General features: G+C 40.4%; 1 protein-coding gene across 3 annotated transcripts in view; it reads right to left on the bottom strand.

Moving 5' to 3' along the window:
- Positions 1–20633, bottom strand: part of scaper (S-phase cyclin A-associated protein in the ER) — a 57997-nt gene that overhangs the window by 15956 nt on the left and 21408 nt on the right. For all 3 annotated transcript variants that reach the window (XM_029434802.1, XM_029434804.1, XM_029434803.1), the window contains 5 exons: positions 19516–19652; positions 15218–15283; positions 14715–14841; positions 8010–8125; positions 277–400 (listed from right to left, as the gene is read on the bottom strand). In XM_029434802.1, coding sequence (XP_029290662.1) covers positions 277–400; positions 8010–8125; positions 14715–14841; positions 15218–15283; positions 19516–19652 — 570 coding nt within the window. The remainder of the gene's footprint in view (positions 1–276; positions 401–8009; positions 8126–14714; positions 14842–15217; positions 15284–19515; positions 19653–20633) is intronic.

Genomic DNA, 20633 nt, shown 5'->3' with positions numbered 1-20633 from the left:
TTTGTTACTTGCTAGCTTGTGTCTTGCTCTGTCTTTCATTAACACTGTGGCAGGAACAGACACCAGCGGTCAAAGAAGTGTATATCAACAGATGAATGTAAAGAAAACAAGGAAGGTTTAATAAAAAAAAAGGCTAAATGTTTGTGTGGCAACGTTAGAAATACTTGATCACACCTTGAATACCCTGCATCCAAACATATTCAGCATCTCCTTTTCATTTTCTAAACTTTATACAAATAAAGTCTCGGTCATGTGCTGGGGAATCCATTAACTTACTGTTAGCTGATGCAGCAGCATGTCGATGAGGAGCGCTATCTTGTTGCTAAACAGCACATAGGAGCAGTTGAGGGGGCAGCAGGAACATGCCAGATAGTAGGTATTTACAGCAGCACAGAGGGATCTAACACAGAAAGATGACAAAGAGTTATTGATCACAAGTTAAACAAAAAACACACCTCAAGACAGTCTGCTACTCCCCCTTGCAATTCATTGAAGAAACACTACTAGTGGGATGTAAATGTCTAGCCCTGGGCACTGACAAGACAATCTGCAGTCATCAGGAAACCAAACACACTCTCCTGTATTTGTGGTTTCTTAAGGGTGCAGTTTATCTTCACAAGTCAAAAGCATATCTCACTGACAGCGCGAGCAAGGAAGCCGATTTGAGGAATAAAACACTCATATCAGCTACTTATGCGGAGACTCCCCTCACTACAGCCACCTTCAGAAGAGCTGAGCGCAATCTCAGTCCCATCTTGGCTGAGATGGTGCAGCATTTCCGCTGGAGAGATAAAACAACTCCTCTCAGCAGCTCCTCACAGCCGCCAGGCAGCGGCCAGTGCTGAGGCAGTCAGCATGCCTCTGTATTATGTCGGCTCTAAAACAAGCCCCAGAGAAGATTAATGCTTCAGATAACTGACCAATCCTTCTGCTGTGACTACTACTCCCCCTTGCACCCGTTTCATCAGTTAATATTTTCTGACAACTGTATATTTTAGCCATTGGCGGAATGGCGTGCCTATCTGCTCGCTGGAAGAAAGGAATCTGCCTCTCCAGTGCCTAAAGTAGGCCATGTTTATTTCAACTGGTAAACATTTTGATATCTACCGAAACCTTCACATCTGCTGCACGTTTTCGGTCCAACCACGCTGGCAAAGCAAAGGAAAATAGATTAGGCTGAGGCAGACCCAAGTCTGTCAATAACTTCCTCTATTCTTTGCTCTGCATTTGCTCGTGGGCGGATCAGTCGTTTCGCTGCATCACTATTGACATTGCAGAGTAAAGCTGTCAGACATGGAATGTGGTGTTAATGTGAGAAGCACTATATTTTGTGTGATCGGATAGTGTCCAAATCTGACATCAAACCTAGCTTCCGTCCACCTGAAAACAATAACAGAGCAGAGCTCTCTTGCAAATTGTAAATGTCCTATATGGCAGCTATATCGACAGTAATTTTATTAAAGCTAAGAGAGGGTGGAAAAAGTTAAGGCATAATGGTTAAGTACACTGATTGAGCAGTCTGTGCGGAGCAAGAGGTGAGGTAACATGAGATCCCAACTAAACTATTCTGTGTGCCGCCACACTGCATCAGGACTCTCCAGTGAACATGGGACAAAGATCAGCTTCTATGCCAATACCAAAACGACAACTCAACTACTTTTTCTTAAATACTGTTTTATAATTATATGCTTCACACAGCTTATGAAGTTCGAGATTTGGTAGACGACATGTACATTCCTCCAAAGGACAGGAGTTACTTTAGCAGCTTTAAGTCACTACCCTGGTATTTAAGATGGGCCTGTTGAGTAAAGTAGGGCACAATGTTAGGGATATCATATTACCTATGAGAGATAAAATGACTATGCAGGACTGACTTGATTACTGTCAAAGAGCTGCTTCAGAACGGCCGGATAAAGTTCATGTTGGTCAATGGTAGCAGTCAGGTTACACCTATGACAGCTGAGATTTGGTGCTCTCTTCCCTAACAAATTATTGTTGTACATATTTTACAGAGTATACCTGGGAAGCAATAGCGTCTCCATTTCTTTTATAACAGCTTCAAACCTCCTTGGAATGCTGCCATGCAAGTCACAATAATGGGGTATTCAATCGTTCCTTCAAGAAGAAATGAAGAAGGCAGTAATCTTCTTTGAACTTCTCGTGAAGATTTAGAGACGTTTTAGCTCAGCGGACTGGAGAGGCAATGCACTCTTTCTGACTCCTACAAGGCAAACAGTCAGGGACAACTCATCAGCTTGTATCATATCATTTTGTTTGTCAAATGAAATACAGGCAGTTTCCACTTTGCCATAAACATTAACTTTGCCAAACTACCAATGAAACTATGTGACAGGTGTGTTAATTTCATTCAGTCTTCAGCCTGTTTTTTCATGTTCGGCATATGGTGCAATGATTTCTGAGACTGTTCCCCTTATCACATACTACTCAGGAGTATACACAGGGTATTGTGAAAGCTTTTCAAGAAATAACGTTAGATTTTAATAGGGAAAGTAGAATTACACACCATTTTAATTCAAGGCATGCCTGTATTTTCTCTACAACCTGACAACTTTATTCTAATTAAATCACTTGACTTCTGTCAAGACAGATCGGGCCCTCTGGCTTTACAATCGACTCACTCAACTGCTCGAGTAATGAGCATGCAATTGCTTTGTAACACAGCTAATCAGGCTTGTCTTTGGTCGTCTCTGAACAAATGAGGAGGCTGTCAAAAGCATGTTTGAGTTATGCCCTTACACCAGCGTGTACAATGAACCATCACAGTGATCTGTCTTTGGTTTCCTCCCACATAATTGAGCTTGATGAGCACGACACCTGATAGTCCGCCCTCTCTGGGATTCTCACTATCTCAATCCCCCTCAATGACAGCTCCAGTCAAAGATTTTGCAGAACAATTTGGTAAAGTGCCACGCCACCCTGTCTCATGTTGCACAAAAACTTTGTGCCAGCCTATCTGAGCAAGCAACATTCCTCCACCTACACCACTATGAGGTTCATATTACACAGAGATTGTACTTCACATGTTTCCAAAATGACCACAGCCACTATCCATCCAGTGCGTTGTCATCTATAATATTTCTGATTTGAAGTTTAGAAGTTAGACCTGAGAAATGAGATAGGAATGAGAATAAGAAAGTGAGATGCAAATAATGAGCGATGTAATCTGCCCACCTACACTAAACAGCTTAACCTCACACAGCCAGGGAATACCATTTTACCTGTAAAGCTATTCAAATCCATAGAGAAATGAGGCCAAGAGGTAGAGGGATGGAGCACATCTGATCCCGTCTCGTCCCCCTGCAGCCCTCTGGGGGCTCTGCCTGGGTGGCCAACAGCCCTACGCATGATAAGGTTGAGGCTTGGGAGGAGGGGGGGGATGGAGTGTGCAACTGACCTCTGAATTTGAACTCCTAATATTCAAAATTTGACTTAAAAGCTCATAGACAAGGTCAGAAAAAAAGTCTAAGAAGAAAACTATTCCTGAAGGTCATCATTTGTCCAAACTAAATCAAAAAGCATCCCGAATGTACTGCCTGGTAAACTCTCCAGTTTATATACGAGTTTCCCTCGCAGAGAGATATATGGTTATGGATTGTGTCCATCTTTCAACATACAGTCAGTGAGTATAGTAAATAGCCAACTCTTAATTGAGTGGACAACAGGACAACAAGCATGTAAAAGGCTCTTTATGCTTTTTGTCACTGCCTTGACTTATCAAGCCTGAGATCTGTGCTCCTCAACCTGAGTCTCACATTTCTCACCCTCTCTGTGCGTTTCCTATGTGCGCAGTCAAGCCTGACTGGAGCAACGCTGCAGAAATCTGACCAACTTCCAGATCAGGTTGAGTCCCTGCCTCTTAAACAGGGTAAATTTGTGTTCAGGGGAAGAAAAAGAATCCTAAGCCAAAATAAAAAGGTGAGGAGCAAATCCATTTCCTTGTGCTGTCAAACAATCCCTTCATTCACTGCCATCTAAATGACATTTAATTTGATTCTGCTGTTGATCTCTCTGATACCCTGAGTGCTTCCAAGACATCTACTCTGGCTGTCGTGCCACACTGGCCAGGTATGAAGGGGGAGAAATCTGATGAGCCGTCACACAGCATCACGCACAAGCGCAGAGTGCGTGGACACACACACACACACACACACTCTCAAAAAAAGGTGGAAAACATCCTGAAATAAAACCACAGGTAGCAGTTCTGATTTCACAGGATACACCAGGTCATGTGAGACAATGGTGGAAATACAAATTGAGTTAACACGCAATGTCCAAAAGCCTTCTCTGGAGATCACCTGTTTAAGTTACCGTCATAGCTCTGCTTTTCTTTTTGGTGGAAACATAAATTGTCAACGCACAGTACGATCAAAACATTAGAATTTATACTTTTGAATTAGATTTTGCTCCCCGACTTATCATAGACAAGTGTCTCGGTTCTCTTTGTTGTTTGGTTTTTAAAAAGCACAAGTTGTGTTCAGGCAGATGGAGCCCAATGCTGGGACCATTTACAAGCAGTACAGAAGTATTTCCTCCACTTTCCTCTTCAGTGACCCCTATTGGAAGACATAAGGACAATCAAAAAAGGATTCTAGTCATCTTTGACACTGATTTTTAAGTTTAATTGATAAAACTAAGTATTACTAAGTAACACAACAATAATTATTCCATCCAAACTAACTACTGAACCTCAAGAGTAGTAACACGAGTAGGTCCCTTTATTTATTTAGTCTATACTAGTTTAACAGTCTGGGACAAAACAGCTTCAACTCCATAATGGTGATTGTATATGCTACTGGTACATACAGTACAACATTACATAAAGTATATAGATCTCAATTTATAAATATTATTTTATATTTAAGTCACAAAACAATAGAGCTGAAACAATTAGTCGATTGACAGAAAATTAATTAAGCCAAGAATCCAAAGGTCTCAGTATCTCAAATGGGAATATTTACAGATGTTCTAAGACTTGATAGTAAATTGTACATATTTTGGTTTTGGACTGTTAATTGCATAAAACAAGCAATTTGAAGGACGCCACCTTCGGCTCTGGGAACTTGCGATGGACTTTAAAAAAATATCTTATAGACCAAACAATTACTTGTGAGAGAAATTGCCAGATTAATTGTAAATTGCAGCCAAGAGACACATATTAAAATGTTTTACAATGGTGTTAAGTGATTTAAGCATATTTAAGTCCATGAGTATGAATTACAGAGAAAAATAAACAACATAATGAAAATGAAATGAACTCCTATAATTAATGTGTAGTAAAAAATAAAACTACAAGCTAACATTTGGGAAGTCATTAGGAGTTTTGAGTGATATCATCTCTCCAGCTGATGCTAATGATAGTGGCTGCATAAAGTCTGATCCAGACATTCCAGTAACCACAGGGTTACACCAGGACATTAGCGGAGCCTCGCAGAGGAATTAGCTCATTAATGTAATGGTAACAATATGGAATCAGCCTGCCCGGGGAGAGATATGGCATGAGCATCTCCGCAGCTGCCTCTTTTGTAAATCACTCAGCTTATCTGGTCGGAGGAGGTGATCAATACGGCAGCATCACTGTAAACAGATAATGTAGCGCACTCTGGGGCGAGCGTCTGCATAGCAGCCCATTAGGCCACACAGCCATCCAGATGACGGATAGTGATAAGTAGACAGTCGGGCTGTGTCCTCGTCACCAGCTCCCGACTACACTGTCCTGACTGAGGTGCATCACAAGGTTAAAGTGTGATCTCTCCTGCACTTCACACGGTTTCCAAAGCAGAAACAACCCCAAAAGACTCAGTGTGATTTGTTTGAATGAAATTGTGACTGTTCAAATCGGAACATGGATCCATAAATATACACTGCCTTTTATTTAAAGACACAGTTGTAGCCTACAACTGTACTTTAATGACTACATTAATGCATCATGGTACATTCTTTCAATCTACACTACAGAACATATTGTATACAATATATGTGGTCAGGAGGAATGTCTCCATGGGGCTGGATTGATGCGTTCATCAGGGGCTTATCTCCGATTCAGTTCTCGGCTCTCAGCTGGCAAAGCTCTCAAGGGTCCAGCAGTATTAGCAGCACAGAACTAACTGACAGGCAAGCCGGTGAACCGAGGTATCAAGCTCGATCCTAAACAAGCTACTGAAATAACCTATTAGGCCTTGTAAAACTCCTCTGCAGAGAAACCTGTTTAGCCATGTGCGGTATGTTTAGTTATGAAAGAAAAGCTAATTCAAGACCATTATTTTACACTTAATATTTCATTCACTCCACAGTTTGATTGTGTTAGTGTGCAGAGGATAGAAACACGAGTGTATATTTTCCACTTCCTGTTCCTTCAACACAGCATCATGTCAAGAAGATGTCTTAAATGCCAAGGAAGTATTGTATGCACTTAAAGCTAACACACAGTCATGCACGGATATGCAAACAAACACTGCAAACAAACGCTTTGTCCATGAAGACAGTCTTTCCATTTAAGATAATAACATTTCTTCCAATTCAGAAGTCGGCTTGAAATTCCCTCAGATTACAATGATTGAGGAAGAGAGAGTACAAAAAAAAAATCAATATACATGTGATGCCCTTTAAAAGCCTTATAAATATAAGAAGCATTTGTCCATTAGCAGAGATTCAGAGACCAGTAAATGCTAATGAATGGGAGTGCAAGGCCATTCGAGTCCATTACAGCGTCCCACTCGTGAGTTCTGCAGCCTCTCTGAGGTTATCTACTGGCAGGCCATGCAAACGCCAGACCCACAACTCAGAAATACTCTGCACTCTAAATGATAGATGGGACACATGTGCTTTTTGTGTTTCGAGAGAAAAGAATGAACACAAATTGATTACGGAAATGGAAATGCTCTCCATTTCTAGAAGGGCAGTGCTGTTACTCATAAATACATTTTAAGGATATTTATTGAGATGAAGCAATTATAAACAATGATAAAGTAGGTTAGTTGAGATTAGCTCACTCACTTCGGGCAATTGCAAAAACAATCACAAGGAAATAAAGAAGTGTGTTGTCAGTAGGGTCAGAGAACAGATACAGTCAAAGAGAAGTCGTTGGGAAGAAGGACTAACAGCTGTTTGAGGCCTCGTGAATATAAAGCACAGAGTAGACGGATATTTAACAGTATGGAGCCTCCAGTGTAATGCCAGCCATAAATAACTACATCTATTTATTTGATATTATTTGCTATTCATAGAGTAATAAATAGAAAAGACATAGTTGACTTTTTCCTGCTAGTAAATACATCAAGTAAGCCAGCCCATATGTGTTTTCATCATTTATTTGAGTACAGCGAATCCTATCTATTAAGTCTAATAAAAGATTGCATCAGAAATCTAATTATATTAGAGAAAACACTACAGATCTAGATTTATCAAAAGAGAAGATGTGGTATTTTTTTCAGTCATCCATCATGCAGCTGGTGTTCATCTTAAACTTAGGCTCTAAGGGAATGTCTGTCATTGCAGAAAATTACTCCACACCTGTCTGTGTTTAGCGTCCTGTCTGTAACTTTGTATGGTACTGTTACCATCTGATCAGGTCTCTCTTGAGAATGAGACCTTGTGTCTCAATGAGATTTTACCTGTCTAAATAAAGGCTAAATAAAAATAAAAGCACCTGTGCCAATCCTGACAATAAACCTTAATTTAGTCTTCCACTCACAGTAGTAAACGAGATCACTCTCACTCTTGGCTAATGTCACCACTGATCTAAACAACAACTGGTTTCAAAAATCAAACTGTTCCAATCATACGCTAAAGAGACAGCTCACCCTGCTGGCTTGAAACAGAAACTTGATTAAGTCATGATAATAAACTGAAGGGCATAGAATTTATTTTTGTTTTTGTTTGTTTGCTTCGACTTGTGTGTTAAAATCACTGTGACATCCTCTTTCATGTATTCAAAGTATATCTTTATGTTAATTAAAATGTAAGTATTTCAATTTGGTAACTGTACTCACTTGAGAGGAATACGAGGAACTGCAGTGGGCGTGGAAGCAGCAGCAACGACCTGCAGAATCTGTTCCAGAGCCGTCAGGCCTCCGCCTACTTGGAAGGCCACTTGGTCTGCATTGTGCTGTTGAGGCAAGGACAGACAGAAAAGAAAGAGAAAGACAGAGGGAGAGCGAGAGACAGAGAGAGAGAGAGAGAGAGATGGTGAAACAGAGGTACAGTCAGGAGACGACTAGCCACAGGCTGGACAGGGGATTACATGGCTCTCACCAGAGAGGGAACCACTCTTTCTCCTACAGGGGCGAGGGGATTGAAATCTGAAACAAAGTGATCCCAAAAGTATTCCTGTTTAATCTCAAAAGTGCACAACCCAACTCCGCCCCACAACAGTCAAGTTTCAGTGAAAGGCAAATGCTCTGCAGGCTCCAGCTAGCACCGGGGTGGTCTCTCAACAGATGACCACAGACTGAATGAGACTGAGAAAATGCCACTCAGCCAAACAAAGAAGGGGGCAATTAAAGAACTTAAGACAATCATTCTAATAGGATAGGAAACAGAAAAAACAGTAGATTCACATCATAATTAAACGTAAATTGATTTAAAAAAAAAAAAAAGGGGGAGCATTTATATTTCTTTATCCATTGTGTCAGCATTTACAGGGATTAAAGAGCAAAGTAATCCTGTTCAGAGACTTTTCTTCAACCTTCAACACCACCCAGCCTCACAGAGGCGCTCCTCTCACTTCTAGTTACTGTAGATCCTCCAGTCAGAGAGGACTTTAGTAAACTAAACTGCCAAAGTTGTACACAATGGTGTAATAAACAAAATCTGCAGTAATGCCATGGAAGAGGATATTATTTAAAATGACTTTATTTAATACTACCTTGTCCATTGATTCATTTTAAAGTTACATTCTTTTTTCTCAATTTACTTCTAATTAAAAAAAAAGATTACTAATCAACTTACTCAGTAGAGGAAAAACGTCAGTCTTGTACATTAGATTTATGTACACATGTAAATAGTTAGATCCTGCCCTCCTGTGATGATAGAGTAATTGGCAGTAGGTCAGATGCTGTTGCTACAGTGTCTTATAAATCAACAAGTACAAAGCCAGGAGCGAGCGCTGACTATCAGGCATGTTTGTGCTTGGGTTTGATGGGGAGGAAAGGAGCTGGAGGGGAGCTGCTGATGGAGGGCCTTCTTCACACAGAGGGCCGTGTTACACTGCAGGTCACTCCTCCACCTAATGAGGTTACAGGCTCGTCAGTGCTGTGACAGCACTAAAATCCAGCCACTTCACAGCGCTTTTGTTCCGCAGATGGGAAGTTGCCAACAAGCCTGAACACATTGAGAGAGAAGCGCTTTACCAAATTACAGATAAGCTCTTCATCCGTCATTCATGCCCGATGCTGAGGTAACTGCTCCTCGATTCCGGTGTTAGACACATACAGAAGACGCACTGAACAATCATTTAGGGTTTAACTTTATCAAACACACCTAAGACACTTTGCCTTCAACATAATTAGAAATGTCTCAAAGACAGTCTCAAGACTCTAAGCAGTGTTTGTAAAACAACCTCATTATAACTTCCTTTCTTTATGTTGCCAGCAGTTTCCATGCCTAATCAATTGGGTCTCAGTCACTGAGCTAGGCTTAACCCCTCTCCTAACCCTCTCATCAACACACCTACCTAAAAGCTTCTAGGCAAAATGAGAAAAGGCTGCTCTTTCATAGAAGCTTATCAAACCGTATTAAAGGGGGTAACTGGGACCTGCCCAGTCCTGGCTGGGTTTCTTGGCTAGTCAGTTCCTTTTCTGCTCTGCTGACAGATTTATCTGTTGTGATGATGGAACAATACGAGTGAAGAGGATTAAGTTCAAACTACCTGACATACTATCTTTAGGTGGTCTATGCATGCAATGGTTCACAGAAAACAAAGCAGGAACTGTGATGAGACACATTTCACCATAAACTTAAAGTAAAGGTTTGTTTTGCACAATAACAGCTCTGAGGTCTGCAAATGTTGATCTTGGTGCTGTGAAAAGCTGTTGACTTTCTAAGCAAATGGGAAACCGCATCTAGTGATGACAAATCCTTTCTGCAAACCTAACCGCACAACAGGAATCACGTTTGTATGTAATTACAGTAACAGTGTATGTACACAGTAAAATTAATTTGCATACAAACTTAACTTGATGAAAACAATGTTTTCACCCACATCCACCCAGTGTTCTCCAACGGATACTCGAACACTTTGGGGACTTGTTTGCACTCAAAGTTAGATAAGAGGATTTGCTCACTCTCACAGTTAAAAACAAAACAAAAGGGACTCTTGGATGCATAGGCGGCTAACAAATGCTGGTGGGGCTAACACAGTAACCTAAGATGGTGAACATGGCAATCGTGATATCTGCTTCACATCAGCATGTTAGCATTGTCATTGGGAGCATGTTAGCATGTTGACGTTAGCATTTAGCTCAAACAGGGTTCCTACAGCCAAGTTAGATTTCTTTTAAGACTTTTTTTAAATGTATTTTTTTTATAAATGGCACTAGACAATAACAAAAGTTGAAGATAAAACCCCGTCATCAAATATCGTGACCAGTTTGAAACACTTCCTGCACAAAATACACTGTGCCTCGTATATATATTGCCTGGTACTGCTTTCAGCCATGCTGCAATCTTCTTGCACTTCATGTCGCTGCTAGCTTTGAGCAACACGATCGCAAACAATATACATAAAAGATTGGTTCGACTATCTTGATCTGTGTGATGTTAATTTGAGAGGCATTAGGTAATTGAGGTGTAATGCTCAATTTGATTGATTTAAAAAAACAGATGTTACCAATTATTCAGAGATTTTAATGTCAGAGAAAAAAAAAAAAAAAAAAAAAATATATATATATATATATATATATATTATATTATAAATACATAATAAGAATAAATATTGATTTAAGATATTTTAATACCAATTAAGGCCTTTTCCTTAGATTCATGAATTCAATGCCTTTTAAGACTTTTTTTAAGGATCAGTGGAAACCCTGTCAAAGCACTGCTGTGCATATATACAGACTCAGAGAGCTGCTATAGACTTTTAGTCTTGTTTCACTTTTAGAGTGTCACTGCACATATTTAACATGTCAATGTCAATTTAGGAGTACTACTTAGCCTTTGAAAACAACTGCATAATGTTTCTGTGGTCTGAGAAAAAATACTCAATTGACATACTAAACTGCTCTCTTAATGTAGGCCGACAGTTAACCCTTACTCCAATTCTTTGCACTATGCTAGGCTAAACATGGAACTTCAGTATCTCTGTACCGAAAGCACATAGATGAAATTCATAGCGTTACTGTGGGTAATACAGCCAACAACCGTCTTTCCCCTAATGTAGGAGTGTCTCTTTAAGTTCCAATCTGTCAGTGCTTGGTCAGACCCCAACAGAAGCTACAACAAAACAAAGTAACAGGATGAGCAACTAATTTTCCCTTAAAAGGGCCACCACTAAGGGCTGACCATTAAGACACAAGCGAGGAGGATGGCTCCTGAATTATACAACAGGGAGAAATCTTATCCAATTATTGTCCAGGGTGACCATTGTTACCCCAGCTGATGGGAGGCCCGAAGCAGCTGGTAATTCCTGCGACAGTGTCCGCAGACCAGCAGACCAGCCAGATTGCACTTTGTAGTCTCCTCCCATCAGACACTTTAATTAAAGCAGAGAGGAGGGCACAGCCTCAGTCCTGCCCCACCAACAGATGGACAACAAATGGCAGAGTTCATTAAGGTCTTGGCTTCAAATTTGATCTGTACCTTCAAAATCAAGAGTTCATCCCTTCACAACTAAAAACCTAACAATGACTAAGGAAAGAACGATCACCCTCTCCGTACACGAGTTTCATCATCATACATAGAGCTTTATAGAAACGCTTGAGAGTGGTAAACAAAGCTCTGTGGGCCGAGTCAACTGTAAACCACAACAAGGCTGCCGGAGTAAACATTTTAAGGTCGAGTATAAACTTGTATGTTTACAAGACATAATAGCATATGATTTAGTAGACTATGTAAGTGCAGGGCGAACATGGAAATGGATAATTCTACAAACTGTGTTTATTCTATTAAATGAACCAAGATTAATCAAAGGCCCGTGTGGCACACAATCAAACCTTCCACAGAAACCACAGACAGCCTCTAGTTGTAACTTATACACCAAGAGGCTTAGAACTATTTCACTCCCTATTTGTCTTGTGGTGAGGAAACAAACATGAGGCTGGAACAAAAGGGAACACATGACAACAAATGAGAAAATACAAGACTATTAAAACCTGAAACTTTTAGATAATTCTCCATTAATGTACAAGTTCATTTTCTCAATTAATCATCCGATTATTCAACAAACTAATGGCAGCCTCCAAGTTAATGATATACAGGTCAGATACCATTTAGGCATCTAAAAATGTCCAAAATAATGACAAATGCCTGTTAGGGAGGCCAAAGGAATCTTCATACGTATACTCTCTATTTTACACATACAAGTTTAAGACAATGTTAGGTGAAAAAATGCTTTTGAGAAAATGTTTGTTAAATGGTCAATGTTAACACACAAGACAAACAATATTGTATTATTATTTACAGATAGCGACATTAGGTTTTATATACAAGTTTTCTTAAAACCAAGAAGTAACGTACAACGCAGTAACACTTGTTTAATGTTGGAACTTTTCTAAACTGAATCGCATGTTGCTCACTTTTGCAGTCTCTGACAAATTTCTGACACGGTTGATCTGGGCTGTATCTGTCAGTCTGCTGGGGGCCCAAGCAAGGAACCTTATTATCCTGCCACGCTGCCCTTCACCTTCCCCCATGTCCCCAGATAAAACTCCCAAAAGTCCCCCTGGTTGGCCCAAACACGCTCCGACAGCTGGCAAATGAAAACGTTAAGACTTTGGCTCTCCGAGCACCATGCTCCTGACAGTTCCTTACCTGTCATACATGTTGCACTTTCTTAGACAGGCTTTAACTGAAAGCAGCGGTAAACACTTTGGGCAATATATAAATACAAGTTCTCACTAATAAGGAACGAAAAGAGCAGCACATTGGGAAAATTGATATCCTCAATCACAGAGAGTAAAGAAAAAATCAGGTTTGACACAAAATAAACCATTAGAGGCCACAGAGGGAGAGACACACTGGGGTCAGAGACTAGACATAGCCTAGAAAGCACGGGAGGAGTGAGGGGGGACCCAAACAGCAGTGCAGGAGGGGAAGTGTCGGGTGTTGTCTAAGGAATTAGCAGAGAAAGTGGAGACTGAATCAGATATGGGGGAGAAAAACAAATCTGTAGGTGAGTCAATGACATGAGAGATGCTTGTTAGGTCAAATAATCTAAACGGTCCCGACTTGATGTGACTCAGGGGCCAGACAGCCATGCTGACGGAGACTCTATTTATTTGACTTTGTCCAGGGATTAGAGAGGGAAGTGCTCCCCAGGCTGCCTCATTGGCCAATCAAATTCTTCTGCTCAGCTTTGGGTGGATATTTCTGTAAGAAGCTGGTGAAGCAGAACTTGACAAAACAGTTTAAAAATGTGCCTTTGAGCCGAGGCGAAAGACAAAGCAAGAGCACCCGGACAGAGATGCCTCCTTCACAGTGACACCGCTGTTGAGTAGAGCACATCTACTGTGGCCCACTGACCTCTGACCTCCCACTGGGAGTATGTGGAGCTGAGGGGAGGAGCCCTCATGTAGTGACAGCTTGTGAGCTACTCACATCACACTGGTCTCCTCCTCTCTCCTTACAGGACGCTGTGCCACCCACCTCAGCCACCTCTTTCTTTGCCTCTCTGGGGAAATTCGGTAATAGCCTCTCCAGCCACCCCCCTCGTCACTGATGGGACACCATAATCTCTCAATCCTCACGCCCAGAGGCATGCACAGTGGGATGTTATGATGGCTCGAACCACAACTTGGCAGGAAATTTATGCCTCATTACAGGAAGTGGGCTGTATATTCTCCTCATCATAAACACGGTGGCAGGTGTTTTAATTCCTCCTCTCAGTCTCAAATTGATGTGAGTTTTACTGTAAAAAAAGAACGTCATGCAACAAAACCTCTGGGACAGATGTTTCAAATCAGCTATAGTTTGAAATGTCTGCCATTATATCTGACAATTGTGCATACTGTATTATACAGCTGTAAAGAAGTGCAAGAGAAAAGCCGCATCTCTGAAAAAAATATAAAATTATCTAAACCAGTGACATCTGAGTCGTGCAATCCACATAGACACGAGACAATGCTTGCTCTCGTGCTAGGAAGCTCCTCTATTGGTACCATGTGCACAATGAAAACACAGTTAATCTGGTCTTCATTAGCCAATAACCAAAGGCAAGTTGGTTTGGAGTAAGTGATACTCTACATTGGGAGGGTGAGACACAGGGAGACACAGCCAAACACAACTCATCACTGAAACATGCCAAAGGGCTGGCATGACCTGTGCGCGGCTGCAGACTGTTCAGTCGACAGACAAGCAGCAAGGCAGACATAATGCACCAAAGAGAATGTGAAGTGGTAACAGGCAAACATTGTGATAAAGAAAATGAAGGCTAGAGGTGCTCAATACACAACCAATATAATAATAACCACACCGATAAAATACACATATAACTCATTCACATTGTTTTATGTGTCGATGTGATGCATTTGTTGCTCTACCTGTTTCTCCAGGATGCGAGAGATCTCTCCCAGAGTTCTGTCCAGACCAGACACTTTGTTGTTAGCCCACTGGCCGCTGTCTTGGCCCTGCAGCTGCTTCAACAGGTCCTTCACCAGGCGCTGCAACCTTAACATACAAGAGCCAATAGTTTATTATCAATCTATTTACAAACACCACTTCTTCCATGCTGCTTCAGCCATCTTCTATCCACCACAGTAGAGCTGAAACTTTAAGTCGGATAAATGATTAGTCAATGAACAGAAAAAGATCAATTAATTGTTTAAGTAATTTTTCAAGCAAATATTACAAATAGAATACGGTTTCAGATCCTCAGATGTTCTTGGTTATCTACGAGAATAAACTTAATATTTTAGCGTTTTGGACTAACAAAACACTCTTACTCTTTTCACCAATGATCAAACAACAACAAAATCCATCCAATAATGTGGATATTAAAACATTAACTAAATGAAGAAAAACTATGAAACGTAAAAACACTCACTTGGCCTTGTATGGAGAGTCAGGGACTTGCGTCTTTACCTCCATTGACGTCTCATATTCCTTCGCCCTGCAGAGGGAGAAGTTGGAAAAGTTCTTTGAATACTAGGAAAAAAGTGTTTGGCCAGTCAGTAAAGAACACAACGGATAAAAGTGTGAAGAGGGAGAGAAAAAGTTCAAACAGAGTCTGTTTATTTGGCCTGTCAGCCGCTCACCAAGTAACTGGGCTTAAAATAATCAGACACGGGCTCAGTAGGGACGAGTGTTTTGCTGCCATCCACTCATATTATGAAGACTTAATTCTACCTTTAAGATCCGCCTTCCTTTGAGTCCTTTTTAACAAGGGAGGCTCAAGTTCTTCACTTCACTCATTGTCAAATAAACAGTTAAAAGGGGTTACAAGCACCACAACCAGTGTTTTGAATGTGTGACCTCCTAAAAAGGTCATGGTCATTAGGGGACTGGTATCTCTGTGGCATTACTCTAATAGCCAGACTCAAAGTCTGAGATCCACAAACGATGCGTGTGTGTGTGTCTGTGTGGGAAATTGGGTAGAGGATTCTATCAGTCAGTCAGGTATTCCCAGACATGATAAGTAACTATTGATCAGAGTTAGATTGAGCGCCTTCCGGTTACCCATCTCTACACTGATAGGATCAAACACTTCCTGGAAGACGACAGGTGGATTGGTCCCGGTAGACCAAAGCCTCATCCTCTTTTCACAATCTCTTCTTTTCAAGGGCAGTTATCTAGAGGCAACGCACCTCACAGCTAGACCAGCACATTGAGATACCAGAAACCTTCCAACTGCTCCTGCGTGGCAGATATTCTAGCATTCAGAAAGATTTTAGTGTTATTACTAATGTGTTGTTCCATGGTTTTAATATTTAATATTTGTATAAATGTAGCTGTTACAAAACTCTTGTAAAAACGTATAACAAATAATGAAGGTAAAATCTAAACAAGCAATCTACAAGATCAAAAAGAAGCAGAGGGAAAAAGTACATATTTTGTGTATGTACATTCATTCTAGATACAGTCATTTTCTGTGTCCTGTGACTGGAATAAATGGGTAGCATTGACTTACGCTTCCAGAAGGGCCTGACCTATAGCCACCCGGTTTGTCATTCATGATATTACAATATTACAATCTGACAGGTTTATACCTAACCAGGTTAAACAGGGAGCAATTGCAGAGCAATTCATTATTGTTATAAGTAGCCCATGTTAAATGGGCCCCTGGCAATAAATATCAGTGATCAGCAACAAGAGAGAAAGCTAAAATCTATAGTGCAAGACTATAAGTAGTTTATAACACAACAGATCTCAACCCCTTATACCCCCATTTATTTTTCAGAGACACACTTCTCTCCAATGCTGCAACAAACTCATTCAAACCATGACTACAACGTACACAACACAGACCTAGAAAAGGATACCAGGCATCAGTTCAATGGTAATATAGGGGAGGAGAGAACCTTCAGAGACCTACAATTATACTAAGACTTCAATAAGTCAATGGATTTAAACCCCATTTAGCTTGTATGTGCAGTGTTAAGAATGCAAGTTAACTTTTGAGCAGGACTTTTACCCTTAATCTCGGGCAGCAGACGGTAAAATGAGTTAGGGCCTAGTTTACCACCTCATACTGTATACCATACTCCATACAGGAGTCTTTGTATATACACCACTATCTGAGGTCCACACACACACACACACACACACCAACAACACACTGGCCACTCTGTTCCCTGCTAAGCGAACCACAGGCAACCAGTGGAGACCTTGGTTTCCAAATACAGAACCCATCCTGACAATTACTGACAGACTACTTACATGAATTTTTAATACCATTTTTTGCTTCCCAAAACACTTAATAGAGGTTATCCAAACCGCAAAAACAAACATGTGGGTTGAAATGTGCGTTCACTGCTTTATGACAGAGCAAGGCTGCAATGTTGGCCTGGTGAAAAGTCTAGTGAGAAGCACTCACGTTTTACGGACACCATACGGTGTTCCAATAAAACGGTTCATTTCCACCCGATGGTGAAGCGGCTCACCTTTATGTTTACTGGGGCTCTGTGTTATTTATGACCTCTGAAAGCCTGCTGCCTTTGAGTGCTAGTCTCAGCAGGGCTGGTGCAGGAGTGACGGTGAACAGAGACAGATCATGTTGTCACTTTCTCAGCACCGCTGAGCCTCATGAAGCCAAAAACAGCAGTACTGAGAGTAAGGCACTATAGCAGAATTGTTCAGCCTATAGCTGCCTCTATATCCCATTTTGAATAAATACATTCTCCTGAAAAGCACAAAAATACTAAATTCTCAGGGTCAAATCCACAGGTCAATCATGATAAGAGGTTGGAGGCTCGATTAGGATCATTAAGTCTGCCTACACTTGCAGGAGGACATTGACCTCTGTGATAGCAAAGGAAGAAATGTACTCCACGGTGGCCAGACTTAAATTGGCATAAGAGATTCACCTAAGAGTGGAATACAAAAGTCTGGAAGATGTGGCGGTAGACAGGTCTTCTCGCTACTTTTGCAGATGATACACAACTGATACAGAGTAAGGGTCATGTCCAAAAAAAAAACCTCACATCTTAAATCATAATGCTAATAAAGATAATAGAGAGCCGACTCTTTGCAATAAGTTAGTTGAGTAAGTTAGTGTTATTCTCATCATAAACAAGATCTGACCCTAAGTTCATAAATCATTATTCCATTAATAGATCCAAAATACCTTTATAGATCTTTCAGATATCCAAATAAATGTATTATAATTATTATCAACTAACATTTTTATAATTATTCCAGTAGCTTACATACGCTTCATGAGAGGGAACAACAAACAACAAGAGAGTTAAGCTAACATTTAAGAATTATATCTGATTTCTCTGTACCCTTGTACAAAATAAATTAAAATCAGTCTGTCTCTGTTCCTCTACTGCGTCCTAAAAACTGTTTTACATACAACAAATATTTTCATTTTGAATACAACGTACTGAAATGGTATATATCTATTAAAAGTACTTTTGGGGGCACGTTTGAGGTCTTTGACTAGGAGAAGGAAACCGTGTTGCTGGTGTTGATGAATACGTCAGCGTACAGTATATACTGTATGCAATGGAAATGCTTGCTTCTAATTTGAGAATTAAAAATGATATAGTAGTTGATAACTGTATAAACTGGATTGCTTATGTCCAACCTTTAAGACCCCATTATCAACACACCCTCCATTATATCGTAAATGTTAAATGGACTGCACTTAAATTGCACTTTTCAACCTGAGTGGGACAAAGCTGCTTTACAATGCCTCTCATTCACCCATGCACACACTCACACAGAACGCGCTGGACTGGCCATTGAGGGGCAATTTGGGTTTCAGTGCCTTGCTCAGGGATATTTAGCCATGTGGACAGAAGGAGCCAGAGATTGAATCACCGAGCTTGTGATTCATGGACGACCCGCTCTACTTCTTGAGCCACAGCCGCGTCATTCATGTTCTCTATTTTTTATGTTTCAGAATTTTGTAATGTGATTATCACATCTGGACATTTGTGTTTTACTCTTATTCAGCTTGCCAACTACAAACATGTGACTTTATTATTTTTAGGCTACTGTACGTACCTACTTTACACATATTGTTAATGTTTACAATATGTACTGACTGAGTTTGAAAGAAGCCATATCCTTCTGCCTCTTTAGCTCTTTTTAGTATCCTGTCTTTATTAATCTCGTCCTGTTATTTTAGTGGAATAGTTCCAATAATCTGCATCAATAACATAACAGTAAGTATTGTCAACATTGTGTATCTTTCCACTCCTGTCCCTCCCAGTTGTGACAGCCAGTTAAATTGATTGAGCTCAGCTCCGGGTTCGGACACACAGCAGCTCTGCGTCCTATTTGTTGATTACTATGGATTTTCTTGATACTTCATTTAAAAATCAATAGCTCAGAAGAAGAAAAATAGGCATGTCTCATACATACTTTAACATACATCTTGTACCGCGAAGAAGGCTTCAGATTTGGCAATGCCATGGCAGCAATTTGGAGGAAAGCTCTTTACAGGTGAAAGCCGGGGTCCTACAGATCGATTTGCAGTTTTGCTCCCCAATCACAGAAAGTGGTCATAAATTAAGATCATCAGTGTTACCTTGTGGACAGCCAGGATGCACATAACATCTGCTTTCCATCTCCTTGTCACTCATAAAAAAGTCCTGGCACAGTTTTGTCCTCTGTGCCTCTGAGAGGATGCAGAGGGAGAGAGAGCAAGAGAGAGAGAGAGAATGGATGCATTACCTGGAGTTCATCCTGGCGCGGAGCTTCTTTGCTTTCTTCCGTGCCTTCTGCCTCTCTTCTCCATCCTTCATGTTCTCAGAAGACACAGAGCTGTCCGTCACTATATCCACAACATATTTCTTCAAGGAAAGATGCTCCTAGAGTAGACACAATAAATACATCAAAGAAAATTGCTGGCAAATGTTTGTACCATTACTTAGAACAGGCTTCTAAAATAGCTATTGTGTCTGTTTTTGGAGCAAAAACAAGCCCATAAATCAGTGGAGGAAAGTAAATAAGTACTTGAGAACAGTTTTGAGGTAGTCGTACTTGAGCATTTCCATTTTCTACTCCAGTAAGTTTCAAAGGGAAATATTGTACTCTTTACTCCACTACATTTATAGTTACTCTGCAGATCAACATTTTATTGACAAAGCTATCGATGAAACTACCCAGGATACAAAATATCAGCTAGAACAGGGGTGTCGAACTCATTTTAGTTCAGGGGTCACATTCAGCACAATTTGATCTCAAGTGGGCCGGGCCAGTTAAATCACAGCATAATAACCTATAAAGAACCAAATTTAACCCCTTCGTTTTAGTGCAAAAAAAAGTACAAGTACATTTTGAACATGTTCACATTTGGTTTTTTTTACAAAACATTATGAACAACCTGAAAAGAAGGTGCAATTTCAACAATAGTATGCCTCAGTTTATCATTTACACATGTGCATTACAATTTACGGATCACAGTGTATCTACAAAAGGCACAAAACATTTTGTCACAGGTATCTGGAACAGTATTTTATATTATTATATTATATATACTTTATGATCAAAACAACTAACTTTTACACTTACAGTTAATATTAGTACAGTTACAGTCTTCCCGCGGGCCGGATTGGACCCTCTGGCGGGCCGGTTTTGGCCCCCGGGCTGCATGTTTGACACCCCTGAGCTAGAACATTAACATGCTGCTTATACATTAATGCATCTTTAATAATATTCCTAAGTAAAGGATTTGCATATTTCTTCCACTATTGACACAATTATTGTAAAGAAAACAGGAGAAAAAGTGAGACTATATTACTTTGCGAGTCTATTGTACACTTAAGAAATTCTTCTAAAATGACTATGGA

Source organism: Cottoperca gobio, chromosome 6, assembly GCF_900634415.1.
Source record: "Cottoperca gobio chromosome 6, fCotGob3.1, whole genome shotgun sequence".
Classification (NCBI taxonomy): domain Eukaryota; kingdom Metazoa; phylum Chordata; class Actinopteri; order Perciformes; family Bovichtidae; genus Cottoperca; species Cottoperca gobio.
This window is presented reverse-complemented; position numbering and strand designations above follow the sequence as displayed.